The sequence below is a fragment of the Sitophilus oryzae genome, unplaced genomic scaffold, assembly GCF_002938485.1.
Source record: "Sitophilus oryzae breed Bouriz unplaced genomic scaffold, Soryzae_2.0 scaffold_829_pilon_pilon, whole genome shotgun sequence".
Lineage (NCBI taxonomy): Eukaryota > Metazoa > Arthropoda > Insecta > Coleoptera > Curculionidae > Sitophilus > Sitophilus oryzae.
This window is the reverse complement of record NW_022147449.1, coordinates 329,110-349,274: the sequence shown is the minus strand read 5'-3', so window position 1 is coordinate 349,274 and position 20,165 is coordinate 329,110. Positions and strand designations below refer to the sequence as shown.

At 31.4% G+C, this 20,165-nt stretch overlaps 1 protein-coding gene across 1 annotated transcript in view; it reads left to right on the top strand.

The window, feature by feature from the left end:
• Positions 1–20,165, top strand: part of LOC115889707 (LIM homeobox transcription factor 1-beta) — a 31,983-nt gene that overhangs the window by 9,142 nt on the left and 2,676 nt on the right. The window contains exons 2-5 of the mRNA XM_030909769.1: positions 8,602–8,809; positions 16,514–16,644; positions 16,815–17,017; positions 19,445–19,733. Of these exons, the coding sequence (XP_030765629.1) occupies positions 8,602–8,809; positions 16,514–16,644; positions 16,815–17,017; positions 19,445–19,733 (831 nt within the window). The remainder of the gene's footprint in view (positions 1–8,601; positions 8,810–16,513; positions 16,645–16,814; positions 17,018–19,444; positions 19,734–20,165) is intronic.

Here is a 20,165-nt window from a genome sequence, read left to right as displayed (position 1 = left end):
AAAAAAACGTTATTAAAGAGACATTTTCTACCGTATTCTTCTCTTAAATTTTTGTCAGCCAGTACATAAATCTACTTCTTAATCTTAATTACACCTTATTCACTAGCCAGCTAGTCATCTTCGCTAGTGTTTGAGCATCTGCGCTTCACTACCTACCAAATATGTTCGAGAACAACCGATTCTCGAACACATGTGGGAAATCAGAGCACCAGTTTGGATCAATGACTAAAGAATATAAGGACATGTAACGCCCATATACGGGCTGCAGCAGAATTTGTGACCTTAGACACCATTTTTTTGAGGGCGACAAATGAGTCATCAGCTGGTCATCAGCGACAATTTTAGCGATTTTTAATAATTTGTGTATAGTGAACTTTGCATAAACTTTATTACAATGGCGATTAGTTGTTCAACTTTCAAGTGTAAAAGCCGCAGCGATAAGAAAGAGCCAGGAGTTACGTTTTCATAGGTAAATAAACAGTCCGCTCCAACTTTTTAGCGTTTTTTTTTATTGAATTCTTAGTTTTCTTATTGAATTCTATAATTATTTTTCTGATATTATATGTACTTGATGTGTGCTATACGTCGATACTAGTTTTGTACCTTTTGTTAACATTTTATTACATTTTTTTCGTAATTTATTAGTATGATGCCACCGCCTACACCATAGGCGCAGGCGTAGTCAAAACATTTATCAAAAATATAAATATCCCTTCAACCAGCTAAGTTAAGAAAAAAAATATGGCCACGGCACTGTTTGGTGCCATGGTAACAATTTGCTCTCGGTATTTGTCCTTGAATTCTTTTGTTATTGGTTTGGATAGTGTTTTTTTTAAAACCAAGCATCAAAATGGGTCTCAAAATCCGACTTGTTATGCATATAAAAATGAGCCAATATCTTGGTAGGTACGCAGTGTTCCATGAAAATGATCGTAAGTCCAGGCTTCCTATATAAATAAATAGTCTTAATCTTCTCTTATATCTAAAAATTCTAAAAACAAACAAAATATCCCAATATTAAACTTCTTATAGAAAATAATTCACATTTAAAAGGTTTTTTAAATATAAAATATGTACTCTTTTAACAAGAAAATAATATTAGCATTGTTTAAAATTTGTTATTCACTGTCTTACAGTATTACTGAAGGAACTATTGGCTTTTAGCTATTTATTTTATTACCGACCAGACATTTGTCGGCTTTCAGCCTACATATAAAATAATTTTTTACTGTTAAGCCTTCTTTTCCCCCTTAGAGCCATTTGTAGCACATGCCAGCTTCCATAAAGTATGGAGAAACGTTAAAGTGTCAAGAGGGTTCGACCGAGGAAACCAAAATTGATTCTTAAATTGAGCCATATATTTTTCTTGTCGATATATTTCTTTCTTTCGCTTGAATATTTCTTTCGGCCGTTAATTTGTAACACCATATAAACGTGACGGTTTTCTATTATGTTGTAGCATTAGTTGTTTTCCAAAGGGATATTAAATTGTTCTGCAATCTTTGCTTGAATGGGTAGAACTGTTATTTCTAATAGTTAAAAATGTGACTGTTATTTATAAGTAGCAGCTTAATTATAACAGGTTCCGGATATTTATTAATTATAATGTTAAGTCGCAATATCATAAAGAGACCATTCTATTTTATTAAACGGGTGGGCAATACTGTTATTTGTAGATACATTATAACTGCTACTGTTATTTAAAAATAACATCTTAAAATATAATGGTTCCTGTTATTTATTATTTATAATGTTCAATCAAAATATCAAAAAGAGGCAAGTAATAATTGCGTAGGCAAAATTGTTATTTCAAAATAATAATTAAAACTGTTTCTGTTCTTTAAAAATAATAGCTTTTTATAACAAGTTCCCTAAAGCAGTTTTACGCCTAAGCACAAAAGTACGAAAATATATTATTAAACTGACATAAAGTGTCAAATTCAACAAACGTAACCATGCAGGGTCGGACTAGCCATACAGGGTGGCGCACCTCATTCGCCTCGGTTGATTATACGAAAACGGAAAGATGTAGAAACAAAATATTTTATGAGTATATGTGGGGAGGCAATGTGCACAATTTAAAATTATTTTAAAATGCACGGGGTGTTTTAGAACTAAGGTCCATACCAAAGTTACATTTTTTCTTATGGAACACCCAGTATTTTACTCTTTGGTTTTTGAGATATTTAAGGATATTTAAAAATGCATGCTACATTAGAATAGATTATTAACACCCTGTACATTGCTTTTCACAACTAATTCCTGTGCTGACTTTTAAGCCAGAAAAATAGACTTTACTGAAAAATTTGAATGCTTTGTTTAATGTATACAGGACTATCAAAAATTGCTGGTTTATTTAAATATTTATTTTACATAAAAACTTCGTTATTTCAAATACAACACCCTGTATTTTTAAAAATAAATCGATGCAGATTCAATTACTCTTTGAAACTATATTAGGGTTTCCTATACCTATCTAGTTCAGATTTTGAATAAAAAGCGATTTTTCAAAAAATGGCAATCGAGATGGCTGGTGTCGCCATAGCAATTTTCTAGTTAAAGTTAGTAACTCTTTGCAAAATCGATATTATTTTTTTATATATGTAATTTTTATGGACATTATTATTTAGATTTATGACAGTTTACTTAAATTTAGCTACAACAATTTATTAGTACAAGTAATAAAATAAATTTATAGCTACAAGTATTCATTATTAAATCCAGAAAAATAAAGTAGTATCTGCTGGCGGAACGAATGGATATGTTACTAGTGATTTTATTTTGTGAGAAAAATTACTTCTTGGCCTCAAAGGCTTAAGATATCCAAATAGTAATCTTCTTGATAAGCGTTTGTTGAAAAAATACTTTATTTTTAATTTTTTAATTTCTATTTCGAGTTATGGTAGTGTGGTTTATAAAAAACCTATTCGGCAGAAACCTGTCGTTGGAAGTAAAGAAAATTAATTCGCCCTAACTGGCTCTTTTATAGAAAATCCATATATCTACAAGTGATCGTAAAATAAATGAAAGAACTACTTCTTCGTTTTTCTTGATAGAATAATAAATACCTATTTAATAAATATTATTTATTAAACTACTGTAGGCAAATAAAATAAAAGTAAACTGCTATAAATTTAAATAAACTCCATAAACTCATTTCAATTTTGAAAATAGCTACTAACTGTCACTAGAAACTTAACATCAGCCATCTTGGTTGCCCCACATACACTCATAAAATATTTTGTTTCTACATCTTTCCGTTTTCGTATAATCAACCAAGGCGAATGAGGTGCGATTAAGGGGCCCCCAATCCCAGCCTTCGCGCCCCCCCCCTGTCTTAGAACCTACATGTAAAATTAGTTCATTATTTATTCTTAAATATCACGAAAAAAATAAATTGTAATAAGCTCCACAATAATTGTAGAAAACACTGCTGCATTTTGTGTCTAAAATGGTACTAGGCATCACGTTGTAGCTTTTATTTCTATTACGAGATCTTCAAAATAGTTAAACATGCTTGATTTTATACGAAAATAGCGAACAAGTGTGGTGGTAATTCTCACAATGTGTGGCAGAGAATATTCAGATTGTACTTGTTGAAATTTAAATGAAAATCATTATTACAAATTGTAAAAAAATCCTTTATGGATATTTCGCCACTGCACTGCAAGAAAAATCTACAAAATTAAATAGTTATTTTTTGTGAACACTTCTGCGTTAAACCTAAACGGACACTGCTTGTCAGAAGTTATGTTTACGGTAATACAAATTTGCCTAACAAAGAAAAAAATGTTTAACGTTTCGGAAAATTTATCTCTTTCCGTTCAACGTTTTCTTGTAGACGTATCTGTTTAAAAAAAGTAAAGTGGTTCTCGAATAGCTGAATTTAAATATTTTAAATAGTTTTTTTCTTTATTCTTTGTATTTTTTTTGCTTCCGACGACGGAAAGAGATAAACTTGTTTAAAAAATTATTTGTGGTGTTTGAAAAAAAATAGCATGTTCTATTCGGAATAAAATTGATTTTTTGTGGATCGCCTGTACAGGGTTGGTCAAATTCGACACTTTTAAATAGAAACACCCTTTTCTATAGGAGATAGACGAAAACTAATATCGGTGTCTGGAGCTGAATTTTCATCAAAAACATGATGGTGAAAACCGCACATCAATATCTGTTACCGTCTCGGAGTTACGGGGTGTTTTTCAAAAATGTGCACATTTAACAAATCGCTGTAACTTTTTTGCTATGGAAAATTTTGTATTTCTATGAAAACATTTCCAAAGCACCTTTTTACGTAGAATTTAATGGTTTAAGTATATTTTTTTTAAAATTAATAATTTAAGAGTTATCAACAGAAAAATTGATTTTTTATTTGGGACACCCTCTATATTTTTAATTAACTGAAAAGAATTTAAAATTACCTTTTCAAAAATATAGCACACTTGATATTTTGCTTTAATTCCCTTCGAAATACAGAATTTTTGAAAGTTCTCTAGTTTTAACTAGTAGGCTTTGGACCACTTATTGATGGTATGCCCATAATGGAACTCGGAAACATATTTTCCAGCAAGACGACGCACCGCCTCCGAACGCTGAAGTTATCAGCAAATTTTTGCAGCCAATTTCTAGAATAATTGAAAGCTAACCAAGATCCCAGCCGTTGGTCGTCGAAGCCGCCTGACTTAATGCCCATGGATCTAATCCTATGGATATATTTGCGGAAGAATAAAGGTTCCTTATTCTTCCGTATAATCTAGACAAGAATTATAACTACTTAGCAGTTATGAGAGGGTATCTTTTACCCCAACTGAATTAATGAATTCCGCGAAAAATGTTCAAAAACTGCCCCGTCTGTCCATAACAGAAGACGGTCGATATGTAGCAAAATTTCACCTGTAGCAAAATTTCATGTCTTGGTTTGCTATTTATTTTTATTAATTTTATTGTTATTAGATATAGTTTAAATTTGTTGATGTTGGTTAAATAATTTAAATTGTTATAAAATTCTGCATCTCTCATAGCGAATATTATTTTCGTTTTACAGCCATTTTTGCATTACAGCCGGTGCCGTTCAAAGCCCAAGATTCAAAGCCTACTTATTTTTTAAAGCGGGCGAATTTTTATATACTCTATATCTCGAAGAGGAATTGAGCAAAATATCAAGTGTGTTATATTTTTGGAAAGGTAATTTTAAATTCTTTTCAATAAATTAAAAATATACAGGGTGTCCCATATAAAAAATCAAATTTTCTGTTGATAATTCTTAAATTATTAATTTTTAAAAATATATACTTAAACCATTAAATTCTACGTAAAAAGGTGCTTTGGAAATGTTTTCATAAAAATACAAAATTTTCCATAGCAAAAAAGTTACAGCGATTTGTTAAAAATGCATATTTTTGAAAAACACCCCGTAACTCCGAAACGGTAACAGATATCGATATGCGGGTTTCACCATCATGTTTTTGACAAAAATTGAGCTCCAGACACCGATATTAGTTTTTGTCTATCTCCTATAGAAAAGGGTGTTTCCATTTAACAGCGTCGAATTTGACCCACCCTGTACATGCAGTCTCGCTAAAAAAATGTCATTATTAGTCCTCGTAAAACAATATACTATCATACTATTTTGTCAAAGAAAAATGAGAGAATGTTAGTCCAAGAATATATTATTTCATAATTCAGTATTGTCTAACACTTTCAAACAAACATTGAATGGAGTTTCAATAAAAGAAAGAATATTTCCTCAAGTTTAAACGCATAAAATATTAATTTAAATTATTCTTATCTAATTATAAATGGTAATTAAAATATTTCATATTAATGTATAGGAACATAGTTATTAATATGCCCTTAGAGGGCGACACTAAGGAATTTCGAATTCGAGAATATGGTAATTCGTGCAGACGCTATCTCTGTGTTTCGGTATTTGTTGGAGATTATAAGTTAGCGCATTTCCCTTTATTGCTCGAATAAAATTAAACTTGTACAATGTAGGGAAGTTGTAAACGTCCTGGTTATGGTAAAATTAATGTCACCTTCGAAAAATTAATAGAGTTGTATACAATTTATTTACAAATTTAAGTCAACAGCTTTAATACTCATACACACATAGATATTTATGATATACGTACTAAAGAGTAAAATAAAATAATAATAACATTTTGTCACATGTTAATTTTGTGTTATGTTTATCAAATTAGAATTATTGGGCTAAAACGTCTATTATTTGGATCAAAGAAAAGGCCTCTGGGAGAACAGACCATGATACAAAGAAAAGAAGGTATGATATTACGCAGGTTGGTCGCTATGACACGTAATAAATGTGAAAATTACTTTTCAAATCTTATTTTCGCATTTATTATATGTCAAAAGTGATAATTATTTTTATATTTTACCCGAGATAAACACATTTTACTGCTGATTTATCAATATTACGGCAAACATTAAATGAACGATATGGTATATCAAGATTATAGAGAAAATTGGAGACTTTATATTATACAAAATTTTACAAATACGTGGCAAATGGATTATACGGGAATGCTATATCACAGAACATTCTGATTATATAAATTTCAATAGTTTATCATATCGCCCAAGCTGAGCTATATGCGATTGAAACCTGTGTGCAACTGCTGGTACAACAGCAATACACCGGGAAAACAATAAGCATATTTTTGGATAGTCAAGCCGCGTTGAAAGCACTTGAGGCAACGAAAAGTACGTCCAGGACGATTCTTCATTGTAAGAAACTACTCAATATATTAGGAGATGGAAACAAAGTGTCGCTAATATGGATACCGGCATATGTCAGCCTAGAGGGAAATGAACGTGCTGATTCCCTCGCCAAAACTGGTGCAGGCTTGCCATTCGTAGGCCCAGAACTGACACTTAGCGTACCAAAAAATCTCGCAAGAGACAGGCTCTGTGAATGGGTTAGGGGTGTGACGTTTTGGGACTGGTATGACAGTCCCGGAATGGAACATGCCAAGACAATCCTAGCAGGGCCATCCAAACGTAGAACAGATGAACTCCTAAAGGCTGGTAGGAACGGAGCGCGTACGCTTACTGCAGTATACACGATTCACTGCCGGCTGAGATCACACCTACAGAGGATGGGACTGGTGGAAGACGCCGAATGCCGACTCTGTATGGAAGATGACGAAACAATGAAGCACGTTATGTGTACCTGCACCGCTGGGGGCAGGACCAGGTTTGAGGTGTTTGGCAAACCCACGCTAGACCTATCAGACCTAAAAGACATATCACCCTCGGACATAACGGCCTATGTTAAAAGGCTGGGTCTTGAGGGTGAACTTTAATGCTCTTTTTCTATTAAAGAGCTTGTAAAAACTGAGCCACAATAGGCCCTCGCGGCCCCAGTGGAGGGTCCCACGTGGGACTCACTCTTAGTAAAATACAATACAAATACAATATCGCCCACAAAAACGTAAGTCTTTATACAATATGAATCTACAATAAGTAAATGTTATTTGATTTTTTGCGGCGTTTAATTTTAAAAAGGATGAAAATTGGCTATACAGTAGCCAATACTTTTGGCTACTGACTATTTTATCAATACTATTTATAATTTAGTATAAACTGTACGTATTATTTTAATGTATATATTAGTGATAGGATAACTCGAGCGAAAATTCGCTTACTACTTGCCATTCATCACCGAAAGAATATTATGTGCTCTGCGCACGCAACTTACTGCTTGGTGTTACGAGTACAACAAGCGACGGGCGAAAAACCATATTTTTAAATATGTGCGAAATTTCGCTCGAGCGATCGCCCGATTATTGAAATCGCTTGAAACTTGAGTACTCAATTATTGAAATTTATCGGTTTTTCCCATCACTAGTAGATATGATTGATGTCCATTAAATTAATTTATTTGTAGAATGTAGAATGTAGAATGAGTAAGAGGGGGGGGGGTTAATCACTGCGACCTTAAAGATCTATTGTGTCCCCCTTCCTTGAGTTATCACACAATCTATAACCCATCATACCCCTATTGTAGAGGGGATAGGGTATATCCCATCCTCTTCTGACAACAGTTCTTTCAACGAGGGTACACACCCTTCCACGGTTGGAGTTTGGCCCTCCATCCTTCACAGTCGAGGAGTTTGCCTCCGGCTGAGGAACCCGTGAAGTGGAAGCTGCAGGATCTGTCTCCATTTTCTTCACCACTTTAACTTGGTCTCTCCTTAGACCTGATACCGGTGTTGTCCCGTATCTATAATAGAGGATATGTCCCTCTTTCTCTATTGCCTCCTTGGATTTGAGGTCAATTCCTATTGTGAGGACATGACCATGACCCTCCTCCCTCGAGTTGATGACTCGCCAACTAGATGTCTTTACATTGAAGTTCTGACCCTGGATAAGGCTCAGCAGGTAGGTGGTGTCTTTCCCCTTGCTTCTCAGCAGAAAAACCGTGATGGCCGCCCCTTTAAACCGACAGGTCAGCTAGTAATAAATAAACTGAACAAAATATTAAAATTAATGTGTGGATCATATACTGAACGGTTATGCTAACAATATTCAATTTACTTAATTTTTTTGGTATATTTTTAACAAAAACCTTTTTTCCAGAGATTCCGAATGCTCATCTAATAAAATGCGAAAAAACGTACGAGATGTGCGAAGGTTGCGGTCAAAAGATCCACGACCGGTATTTAATGAGAGTAGGCGATGCAAGTTGGCACGAACACTGTCTGTGCTGTAGTGTTTGTGGTGTTCTTCTGTCCCATTCTTGCTACACAAGAAACATGAAGTTATACTGTAAGGCTGATTATGATAGGTAAGAATATTATATACTATTAATAAAAAAGTTTATTCTACAATTTAAACGTATCTTCTAACTTAAATTCGAAATTTCCATGCTTAAGATACTTACTATACCAAATTTTTAAGAATCTTTTACTTACGCTACTAACGATATTTTTGCTTAGAAAACCTATCAATTTATGTTTCAAATAAACAGTGGATCTAAACTCAGTGGGTGATTCTACAGATAAAAATAAAACAAAAAGTTTCTATGAACATATGCCATAATGCTTTGCCAGGAAGTTACAGCCCTCAAATAGAATGTTTTTTTTTTTTATTTTTAAAAACATTGGTAACGCATTTCTCTTGAAACTTGGTACTCTTACACACATTTTAATGCCAAAGCGAAAGGCGATAGAGTAAAATTCCGTAACAGCTCTGAAAAGGTACTTTTCATTAGGGTAGAGAATACTACTGGTGGTAGGTACTTATTTTATCCTTATAGATACAGTAATTTCAAGAAATAAATAAATGATAAAATGTAAAGAAATTATAATTAAATTAATCTCATGGTTTGGCTAATATTAAAATCGATGCAATCAACGCAAATATCTTGAAAGCCGTTCACTCTTCCGAACTAAACAAAGAGCACCTTTTTACGTAAGAAAGTCCTTAGAAACGCCATTTATTGAAATTACTGTATCTACACTCAGATGTAAAAAACGCAACGGAGAAATGTTTGGTCTTTTTTGAAGTGATATATTTCTGTTATTTTTCGCCCTATTTTCATGATTTTTTTAGCAAGTTGTACATAATTATATCAACTTTAATTCGTAAAGTAAGTTTTTTATAAACTTTAGTATTTGGCATATTATACGGGGTTAATCGAGGGATTGTTTTCTTACCCCAACTTTAAAACACCCTGTGCAATAATTTCGTGTGTGAATTTTCCTAAAATATAATTTTACAGTCAGTACCACGACACCTGAGCATTTTGTTTTTTGATACATATCAGTACATGCTTTGGTTAATTTTTAAGAGCGAAATGAATTGATTACGATCAATTTAGAATTTTTTCAATTATCATTGCTTTTTGATGTATTTTTTTAATATGCCGAGATGGTTTTGGTCACTATTATCATAACGTCATAATATTACACTGCATTGGATACTGTATACTAAATTAAAAATAAAGGTTAAATACTACAGTCCTGGTTTTAATAAACATTAATAACGATAACAGAACTAACGATATTAAAAAAAATATCTGTCATAATCAAGTATACAAACAGAAAAAAAATTAGCAGTACTCTCTACCCTAATGGAAAGTACCCTATTAGGGCTGTTACAAAATTTTACACTATCGCCTTTCGCTTTGACATTAAAATGTATGTAAGAGTACGGAATATCAAGAAAAACTGTTTACCAATGTTTTTTCTTAAAAATAAGTAGAATATATTATCTTTATTTACCACTTCTTCAGGAAGCATTTTAGGGTATATATTCATAGGAACTTTTTGTTTTCTTTTTATCTGTATAGAATCACACACCGTAGTTAGATACGCTATTTCTTGACACCCTGTATTTCCAAAAATTCGATTCAAACTGTTTATATTCTGAAACCTTTATAATTCGAATAAGTTAAACCAATACAAATAATAAACAATGTAAAGATTTATATTATAATTTAAATTAATTAACATAATGTAAATATTTATTGTAGATACCACTGTTTCGCTGACAAGGCTTAAATACATTCATTTTGTGTAATATTATAAAATAATTGTTATGAAAATTTGATGGAGTAATTACCAAATTTATATAAATAAATATTTTAATTAAATGTTTGAAATACGTCGAAATTAATAAATTAAGTTTTTCGTAAAATAATAAGCACACAGGTAAATATGGTTTAAAACATTTTTATATCCTCATTGTATAAAATATTATTGAAAATTGATATAGGTCTACCAGAATAAACTCTGTAAAAAAATAAATGATTATAAAGTTAATATAATTTGTCTATTTTTAAATCTCTTCGATATTTAGTTATGGAAATGTGAAAATATTATAAGACCTAAAAAGGTAATAATCGTTCATTATATGAACAATGATTAAAACACAGTAGTACCTCGATAAACCGAACATTTAAAAATGTATTTGGAAAAAATCAAAATAAAAATGAAACTTCTACACCCTGTATCTCCGAAACGAAGCATTTTAGGACATACATTTATATGAACTTTTTTACTTATTTTTATCTGCAGAATATGCAGCCGAAGTTTCCGGAATACAGTTCGGACCACCCTGTATAATATAAAATAGATAGGCAACTTATAATACATTGCAATTTTATTATACAATGGCGCTACCTGCTGTCTGGTGTAACAAGTAATCAGAGGAGCGGGACGGGAGGGGATTGATTTAATAGATTTAAAATCCGATTAATTTGCAATTTTATATTAAATAATTTTTGACTTGTAAACGCACTTTGTGTGCTTTTAATTAGGTCGAATTTATTATAAACGGCAAATCAAACTAATTAAAAGTATATAAAGTGTTCTTACATGGCAAAAATTATTTAAAAAAGTCATCAAACGGCAAATCAAATTAATATACAGTTATTCAATAATTAAAATAGAAATCATTTAGATTAAATCCATTCATTGCATTCTCATCTCGTTTAAATGAATCTTACATTATTATGAAAAACGAATTTAATTATCGTCAAAAAACAATCATGTCATTTAATTTTTTCTTTGTTTTGACGTTATAGTGATAACAGCCGAGAAATATTTGAATTTCTTAAACTTATTGCCAACCAAACGAGGAAAATCAGAATAACCCATTAATTCAATAATTTTTGATCCATTGTTGTAATTATAGGTACATTTAATAATCTAATCTACTTTAAATAGGCAACTAAATATCATTGATGGTGCATAAATGGTAGATTATATATCGTGCAAATATTTTTGTTATGGATTCAGAACTAAAAAGCCGTTAATCCTGATAATCCTGATCAGAATATGAAACAAACTTAATGAATTTTTGTATTGTTGGTTCTTGAGAATTTTGGTAAGTTTTAATTTAATCGGGCGTTTAAAAGTGAAAATTAACGTTCAAACATTACATTACAGCGACACATATAAGCTAATAAAACAGTGATAAAAACTGTTCACACATACCGGGTGTTTCTCAAAAGTGGTTCCCCCTATAACTTTTATTTCTTTTCAGATAAGAAAACGAGATTTGGTACCTTAAGGTACGATTTCCTAGCGAGACGCTTGGCGCCCGCGTTTTGCTCCACACTGGTTCGTTTTTATAAACGTACATGGCCAAACCCGGTTTTTTATTATATCAATGAAAAGTAATGTCTGACTTTATAGCGAAACGGACTAGTGTGCGGCGAGACGCGGGAGACGCGGGAGACGCGCCAGACGTCGCCGTCGTTAGGAAATCACATTTTTAGAATATTATATTATTCAGGATTAATTGACGTATTTGATTGTTTTCAGTCGCTTCTTGTTAAACCGGAAATTACTACAAATTGTGATTTCTAAATGACACATCCTTGGCATTATTTTACTTTATTTGATAGAAATTCTCAAATCTGGAGTGATATTATTTGTGTATATTATTTCAAAAAATTTCAATCTAGAGTGCCAAGGCTGTGTTAAAAACACTAATTTTTAATCAAGGAGCCTTGGAAAAATGAATTTGATTATCTAATGTTTTTAGTGTCTTGTCCTGGCCGGTTAAAAGATGCCCAAATCGTATTTTTAATCATATCTCAATTTTTTCAAATGGAACGAGGGTGGCCCATTAGCATATTTGGAAAACGCATTTTTTTACGAATAATTTGATACCACACACTTGGTTTGGATAATTTTGAGTCAAATTGTCGTTATGAACCGCATGTTGCAATTTCAAATAAACCATATGCCAACATTTCAAAAGTTGACATATGATATGTCATTCGATTCAGAGTGTCATTTTCTATCGAATAAAGTAAAAAAATACCGTGGGTACCGTTTAAAAATCAAGAGTTGTAGTCATTTCCGGTGAAACCGGAAGTGACAAAAACAATTGAATACGTCAATCAATCTAATTTATGTGATATACTAACATACCAAATCTCGTTTTTTATCTGAAGAAATAAAAAGTTATAGGTGTGAGCCACTTTTGAGACACACCCGGTATATTAACTTTTGACATTTTCGCATATGGTTTCCAGTTCATAACGATAATTTGACTCGAAATTATTAGTACCAAATTATTAGTAAAAAATGTTTTTTTTTTTTCCAAATATGCTAATGAGCCACCCTCGTTCCATTTAAAAAAATTGGTTATGTTTAAAAATGTGATTTGGTTAAAACAAAAAACATTAGCCGATCAAATCTATTTTTCCGAAACCCCTTGATTAAAAAATAATAGTTTTAACACAACCATGGCACTCTAGATTAAAATTTAAAATACAATTCTTTTAAGCAAAAACATTAAAAGTTCACTTATGCTATGTCATTCTATTCAGGGTGTCATTTTTATCAATTAAAGTAAAAAATACAGGTGAAACAGGAAGTGACCGAAAATAATTGAATACGTCAATTTTTTGGCTGAAAAATAAAAGTTATAGGGGTAAGCCACTTTTGAGCAACATCCGGTATAGTAGATATGCTGATTTGCACAAGCACTGATTCCCTGTTCCAGACGACCAAGCACATATTTTTTCCACCTCAGGAACCTCGTTTTTTCTCTTCTTTCTTCGAAAAAAACCTCCCCGAAAAAGGAAAAAGTCCTTATTAAAATAGGCCCGGACCATCGTGCCGTTAAATATTCCTTTTGGTAAGGCGCCGAGACGCGTCTAATATGAGATTCGCAAGGCGTCGTGGCGTTTAATAAAAGCCTCGGGGAGGCCCTTTGTTGTCGGCGACCGTCGGTAGGGATATAGAGCCTATTCTTTAGTCGGCGCGGTATTAGAGCTACGGCTCTGCCGATATTCTAAATGAAATTTTCCACGGCTTTTTTTGTAGGAATGTGTGTCTGGAGGGTTTGTAAAGATTTCTTCGAGAAAGTTGTAAACAGTAATAAATGTTATTGTTGGGAAGGATTCATGGTATTCTATTCATTTTTGATGTATTACTTTTGCGATGTAAGCTTTTCAAATATATTTTTATTCAAAGATGAACAAAGACATAACTGTAGTCTGTAAAACGATACGAAAGATTTTTAAGAAAAAATGCAGATGACGGTTCTACCAATCCATCTTTTTCATTAAAAAAGGTTTTGTTTTTGTCAAATAACTATGGATGAGTGTACATTTATAAATCCGTCATATCTTTTATTGTATAGGCAGTTTTGTTAGTTTATTTCAAAAATGACTAATCATACTTCAATATGATTGGAGCGATGGAACTTTTTATCTAACCTTACAAAACACAATTTATAATTGAATCGGTTTTAAATTTGAATATCTATTGAATTGTAAAATGTTTCTTATAACCTGTCGGATCATGAAACATAATTTATAATTCAATACTGTTTAAAATTTGAATATGTATTGAATTATAAAATGTCTCATAACCCGTTAAGTTATGAAACACAATTTATAATTCTATACTATTTTAAATTTAAACATCTATTGAATTATAAAATGTTTCTCAGAACCTGTTAGATTTGTTAGATTGTGATACATAGTTTATAATGCAATACTGTTTCAAATTTGAATGTGTATTGAATTATAAAATGTTTCTTATAACCTGTTGGATCATGAAACATAATTTAATACTGTTTTAAATTTGAATATGTATTGAATTATAAAATATGTTTCATAAACCGTTAAGTTATGAAATACAATTTATAATTTTTGTAATAATAATATATATTTATAATTCTATGCTATTTTAAATTTCAACATCTATCTATACTAATATATAAAATCCTTAAGTGACTGACTCACTGATTAATCATGGTCCTGCTCAAACCACTCAACGTAAGAAGCTCAGTTTTGGCATACAGGTTGATTCTAGGATGTAGATGTTTGATAAGAAGGGATTTTTCGAAATTTCAGTTCCAAGGGGGTGAAACCACCCCTCAAATATTACAATATTTTTTATTTAAAAAACGGTCAAGTTTCCGAAAAAACGCTTCAACACATATTTTTATATTTTATTTTGTTTTTTACATATTTTAAGATTTTTTAAAAATGTATACAGGGTGTTTCGCAAAATCTGGTCATTGATTAATCACGATCTTGCTTAAAGCGCTTGACGTAAAAAGCTGAATTTTTGAAAAACGGATTGACTTTAGGGTGTAGAGGTTCGATAAGAAGGGATTTTTTGAAACTAAAATTCTAAGGGGGTGAAACCGCCCCTCAAATATTAGAATATTTTTTATTTAAAAACCGGTGAGTTTTTCGGAAAAACTCTTAAACACGTACATATATTTTATTTCGTTGTTTTACATATTTTAAGACATTTAAAAATTTATACAGGGTGTTTCATAAAATATGACCATTGAGTAATCACGATTCTGCTTAAACTACTTGACGTTTAAAGCTGATTTTTGGCAAACGGATCGACCGTGGGGTGTAGAGGTTCGATAAGGAGGGGTTTCTCGAATCTCAAATTCCGTAAAAACGCCCCTCAAATATTACAATATTTGCTTTTAAAAAACGATTAGTATTTCGGGAAAACGCTTGGACACGTACAATTTATTTTTTTACATATTTTGGAATTTTTAAAAAAATCATACAGGGTATTCCAAAAAGTTGGGTAATTGATTAACCACAATTCTGCTTAAACTGCTTGACGTAAAAAGCTTATTTTTGGCAAACGGATTTTTCAAAACTCAAATTCCAACGAGATGAAACTACCCTAAAATTATTACCAAGTTATTTAATGATATCGCCATATTGTTTTTCTCATACTGACATAAATGTGAGAAAATTTTATCCAGTTTGTATGTTAATGAAAATTCTTGCTTTGCTTTATCATTACCATTACAAATGATTAATTCGACGCGAACGAAGTCGCGGGTACACGCTAGTTGAATTATAAATTTTTTCTCATAAATGTTTTCTCATAAAACAGTTTATAATTCAATACCATTTTAAATTTGAATATCTACTGAATTATAAAATTATTTTCATAGCCTGTTGGGTTATGAGACATAATTTATAATTCAATACTGTTTCAAATATAAATATGTAATGAATTATAAAATGTCTCTCATAACCCGTTAGGTTATGAAACACAAGTATTAATTCAATACTGTTTCAAAATTAAATATTGATTAAATTATAAATTGTCTCTGCAACTCAATTTTTAATTTAATGATGTTTTAAATTTGAATATGTATATGTATTGAATTATAACATATTGCATTAAAAATACAATTTATAATTCAATACATATTCAAATTTGTTTTATAACCTGTTTTGTAACCGATATAAATTTCAGTGAAAATTTAGTGTTTTTAGATACGCCAATCATTAACTTGTAAAACTATTTATTCGATTTCTACTCATCTTTTAATAAATGAAATGTAGAGGTGTTATTATCGACAGAAATTTTCATGAAATATTATTTTAATGCCACTGGAACACTGCTTTTTTTATCATATGATAAAATGTCAAGTTTCAAATCCGACAAACAAAAATATACACACACATAATAATTTTGAATATTTAAATAATATGAACATGTATAGAACTAACACTGCTTTGTTTTCTTTACAGAATATTTGGTGTAAAATGTTCAAGATGCGGAGACAGACTTCTACCCCACGAAATGGTTATGAGAGCCCAACAACACGTTTATCATTTACCTTGTTTTGTTTGTGTAGTTTGTTGCCAGCCTTTACAGAAAGGTAAATTTTCTTCCTTATTTATCAACAAAATCATATATGGACAAAAACAAACACTTTTAAATAAAATCAAATAAAAAAAGTAAGAATGAACACAAAATGTTACGCTTACTTTTTTAACATCTTCACATGATTTTCATTATGTGAATAGAAATGGAAAATTGATTTTTCAGGTGAGCAATTTGTTTTAAGAGCGGGCCAATTATTTTGTCGGCAAGACTTTGAAAAAGAATTGTATCTGATGCAGCAAACGCACAGCGGAGACGAAGACTTACTAGATGATTCAAGTAGACCGAGAGATGGAAGAAGAGGACCTAAAAGGCCTAGAACGATATTAACGTCAGCGCAGAGAAGACAGTTTAAAGCATCGTTTGAGGTATGTATTTAGTTTAAGGTATATTTATTCCTTTTGGCTGACACACATATTGTATATACCATATCAATTGTTATACAGAGTCCGGCAATAGTGCGTCGGGCATCTGTAGCTCCTATAATAAAAAACCTTTAGAATTTTATTTTAGCGCAACCTAAAACCTAAGCTAGCTCAAAAAAGTGTGAGTTGATCGGGATGATTTTTTTTAAATGGAACACCGTGTATACTATTTCATTTTTAGTTTTCTTAGTAAATACGATACAAATACATATGTTTCGTTAGTTTCAGAGATATTAGCAAATAAATAAAAAATAAATTTCAGCCCTTTTTAAAAAAATATTAAAAATTCAAGAAATATCCTGAAATCAAAACTCTACTAGGTATTAACTATAATTAATCTGTACTTACTTTGTTATAAATATCGTAATCTTAAGCCCTATAGGGTGTACAACATTCTATGGCAAACTTTCTAAATATAAAATAGTTTTTTTGCGTTTTTGAAATGTAACATCCTGTATATTATACCTTTTTTAGATGAAGAATAAAAAAATGAACATTTATCGTATTTAAAGTATTTTAAAAATGTTGGCGGTTTCGCAAATATTTCCGGTTTTATTACATATGGCTCGCTCTTATTTGAACGGTAAAATACTAGACAAAAATCATAAGGTAGCTTTGATAAAAAAATACTATCGAAAAATACATATTATGTAATATAATACCACGAATATCCGTAAAACCGTCAAAAATAATTTAAATACAAAAATGTTCATTTTTTAATTCTCCATCTATCAAAGAAATAATGTACGTTTCATTTAAAAAAAAATAAAAAAATCTATTTAATATTTTAGAAAGTTTGGCATAGAATTTTGAACATCATGTATGGTTTAAGATTACGATATTTATAGCAAAGTAAGTACAGACGAACTATAGTACATATCTAGAAAGATATCTGGTATAGTTTTGAGTTTAGGACATATCTTGTATTTTTAATAATTTTTTACAAGACTGAAAAAAATGTTTTTTTATTTATTTACTAATATCTCTGAAACTATCAAAACATATTTAATAATATCTTAGGATGTTATATCTTAATGTGAACAGAAAGGAAGTCAAAAACGCAATAATATACAGGGTGTTCTGATAAATAAACAACCCGATCAACTCACACATTTTTGAACCGCCCTGTAGAACTAATACAAAATATTTTCTTGAAATACATCATAATACATACTTAGATAGGAACTTAAACAAAATTTTATTTTTTTATTATAGGCGCTACAGATGCCCGACGCATTATTGCCGAACACTGTTATCCATTATGTGTGTCAGCGTCAGCCAAACGGAATTAATTCCATAAAAAAATGTTACGCATGTATTTCAACAGTAACTTAATATACAACTTTTTTATTTCAAATGCACACTGTATATGATACACCCAAAACACCTTGTATGTGATACAAGTTTTGAATCCGTCGCAAAATATATAAATAATATATAACATATTCCGTGGGTTCTTAACTTGAACCACACGATAAAACACTTAAACTAACTTATTCTTCAACTATACTATTACCATACTAAACTAATTAAATATAACACATTAACTGTCTTGGTACGATTCAAAATGAGACTTGCTTACCCATGTTTTATATCCGCGCCGTGTTAACTGTACCGTTAAAACCGAGCAAAATAACCGAAGTGTATGGGATAGAAAAACAAAAAAAAAATAACAGAAATATACAGAAAAAAAAACAATTACTTCATAGTACGAGAGCCTGCAACGTCGGGAAAACAAGTATTTTAAGACATCTGGCTCTCTGATATATCATTTACTATGCTCTCTAGAACAGCGTCTTTTACTAGCTCTCTAGAACGCAACGTGTATCGGCAGCCAGACGGCCCGCATGCTGTTCCAGAGAGCACAGTAAAATATATATTATCAAAGAGCTAGCTTTCTTAAAATACTTTCTCGAAAACGTTGTTAGCTCTTAGACTATTACAAATTATAACTGACGGACAAAAATGTTTATAAAAAAATAATCAATTTTACTGGATTCGCACAGTATTATCGAAAATAAAACAGCGTCAACGATAGCTATGAAATGAAGATCGCGGTCAATTTATTGTAAATTTATATGGGAAATGTCATCGAACGTGATTTCCCAGCCAACTTGACGTTGTTTTTTTCGATCATACGGTATTTTTAGTGATTGCGCTTTTCTTCAACTAAAACTTTTTATACAGAGGGTATATCATGTATTAGTTAAATGTATTGTATGATCGAATGTCATCAAGCTCGAAAAAAACGTCAAGTTGAGTTGGAAATAATGATCGCTGATTTTCCAAGCCAGCTCCATTCTGACACTGTTTATTTTTCCATTGTACACAATCTATAATAATTATTCACTGTAATAATTTTATATTCAGGTCAGTCCAAAGCCCTGTCGGAAAGTCAGAGAAGCCCTAGCAAAAGAAACAGGACTGAGCGTGCGAGTCGTACAAGTGTGGTTTCAAAATCAGAGAGCGAAAATGAAAAAGATACAAAGAAAACAGAAGCAGGAAGATGGAAAGTCGCCCAGCGATAAAGACAAAACCGACAAAGACGAGAAATCCATAAAACAAGAATCTAGTCCTGCCAGCAGCGAGTTCGGTATTGCCATGGGATATAGTTCGTCTGGACAGCCCCTAAATCCAAATATGCCCTATTCACCTGATGGTAAGTTATTGTGTGTAGTCACATATACATCATATCCTTGTATCATATATAGGGTGTCCCAGTACTCCATAGACATAGAGCTACTACGTATTTTTGGAAACAAAATGAGTTCATTGGACACAATTTACCTCTATACAAAAGTTCTTATTTTACCACCCGTTAGAGAGCATCAAACTTTTAAAAAATAAACACATTTTATTAGATATTTTAACAATCGTTATTTGAATGAGATTTGGGGTGCCTGTGTAAGCATTGACATTGCTAACATTTGACTTTTACAAAAACCAAAAGATGTGAAAATCTCAAATAGATAACTTGATATGGGGCAATTTCAGAACACTGATGGGTAACCCAATATATTGGTATTTGGGCACACCCTATAGAGGGTGGGCCTCATAAAAAAAATTAAAAAAAATATATCTTGCTTTTAAA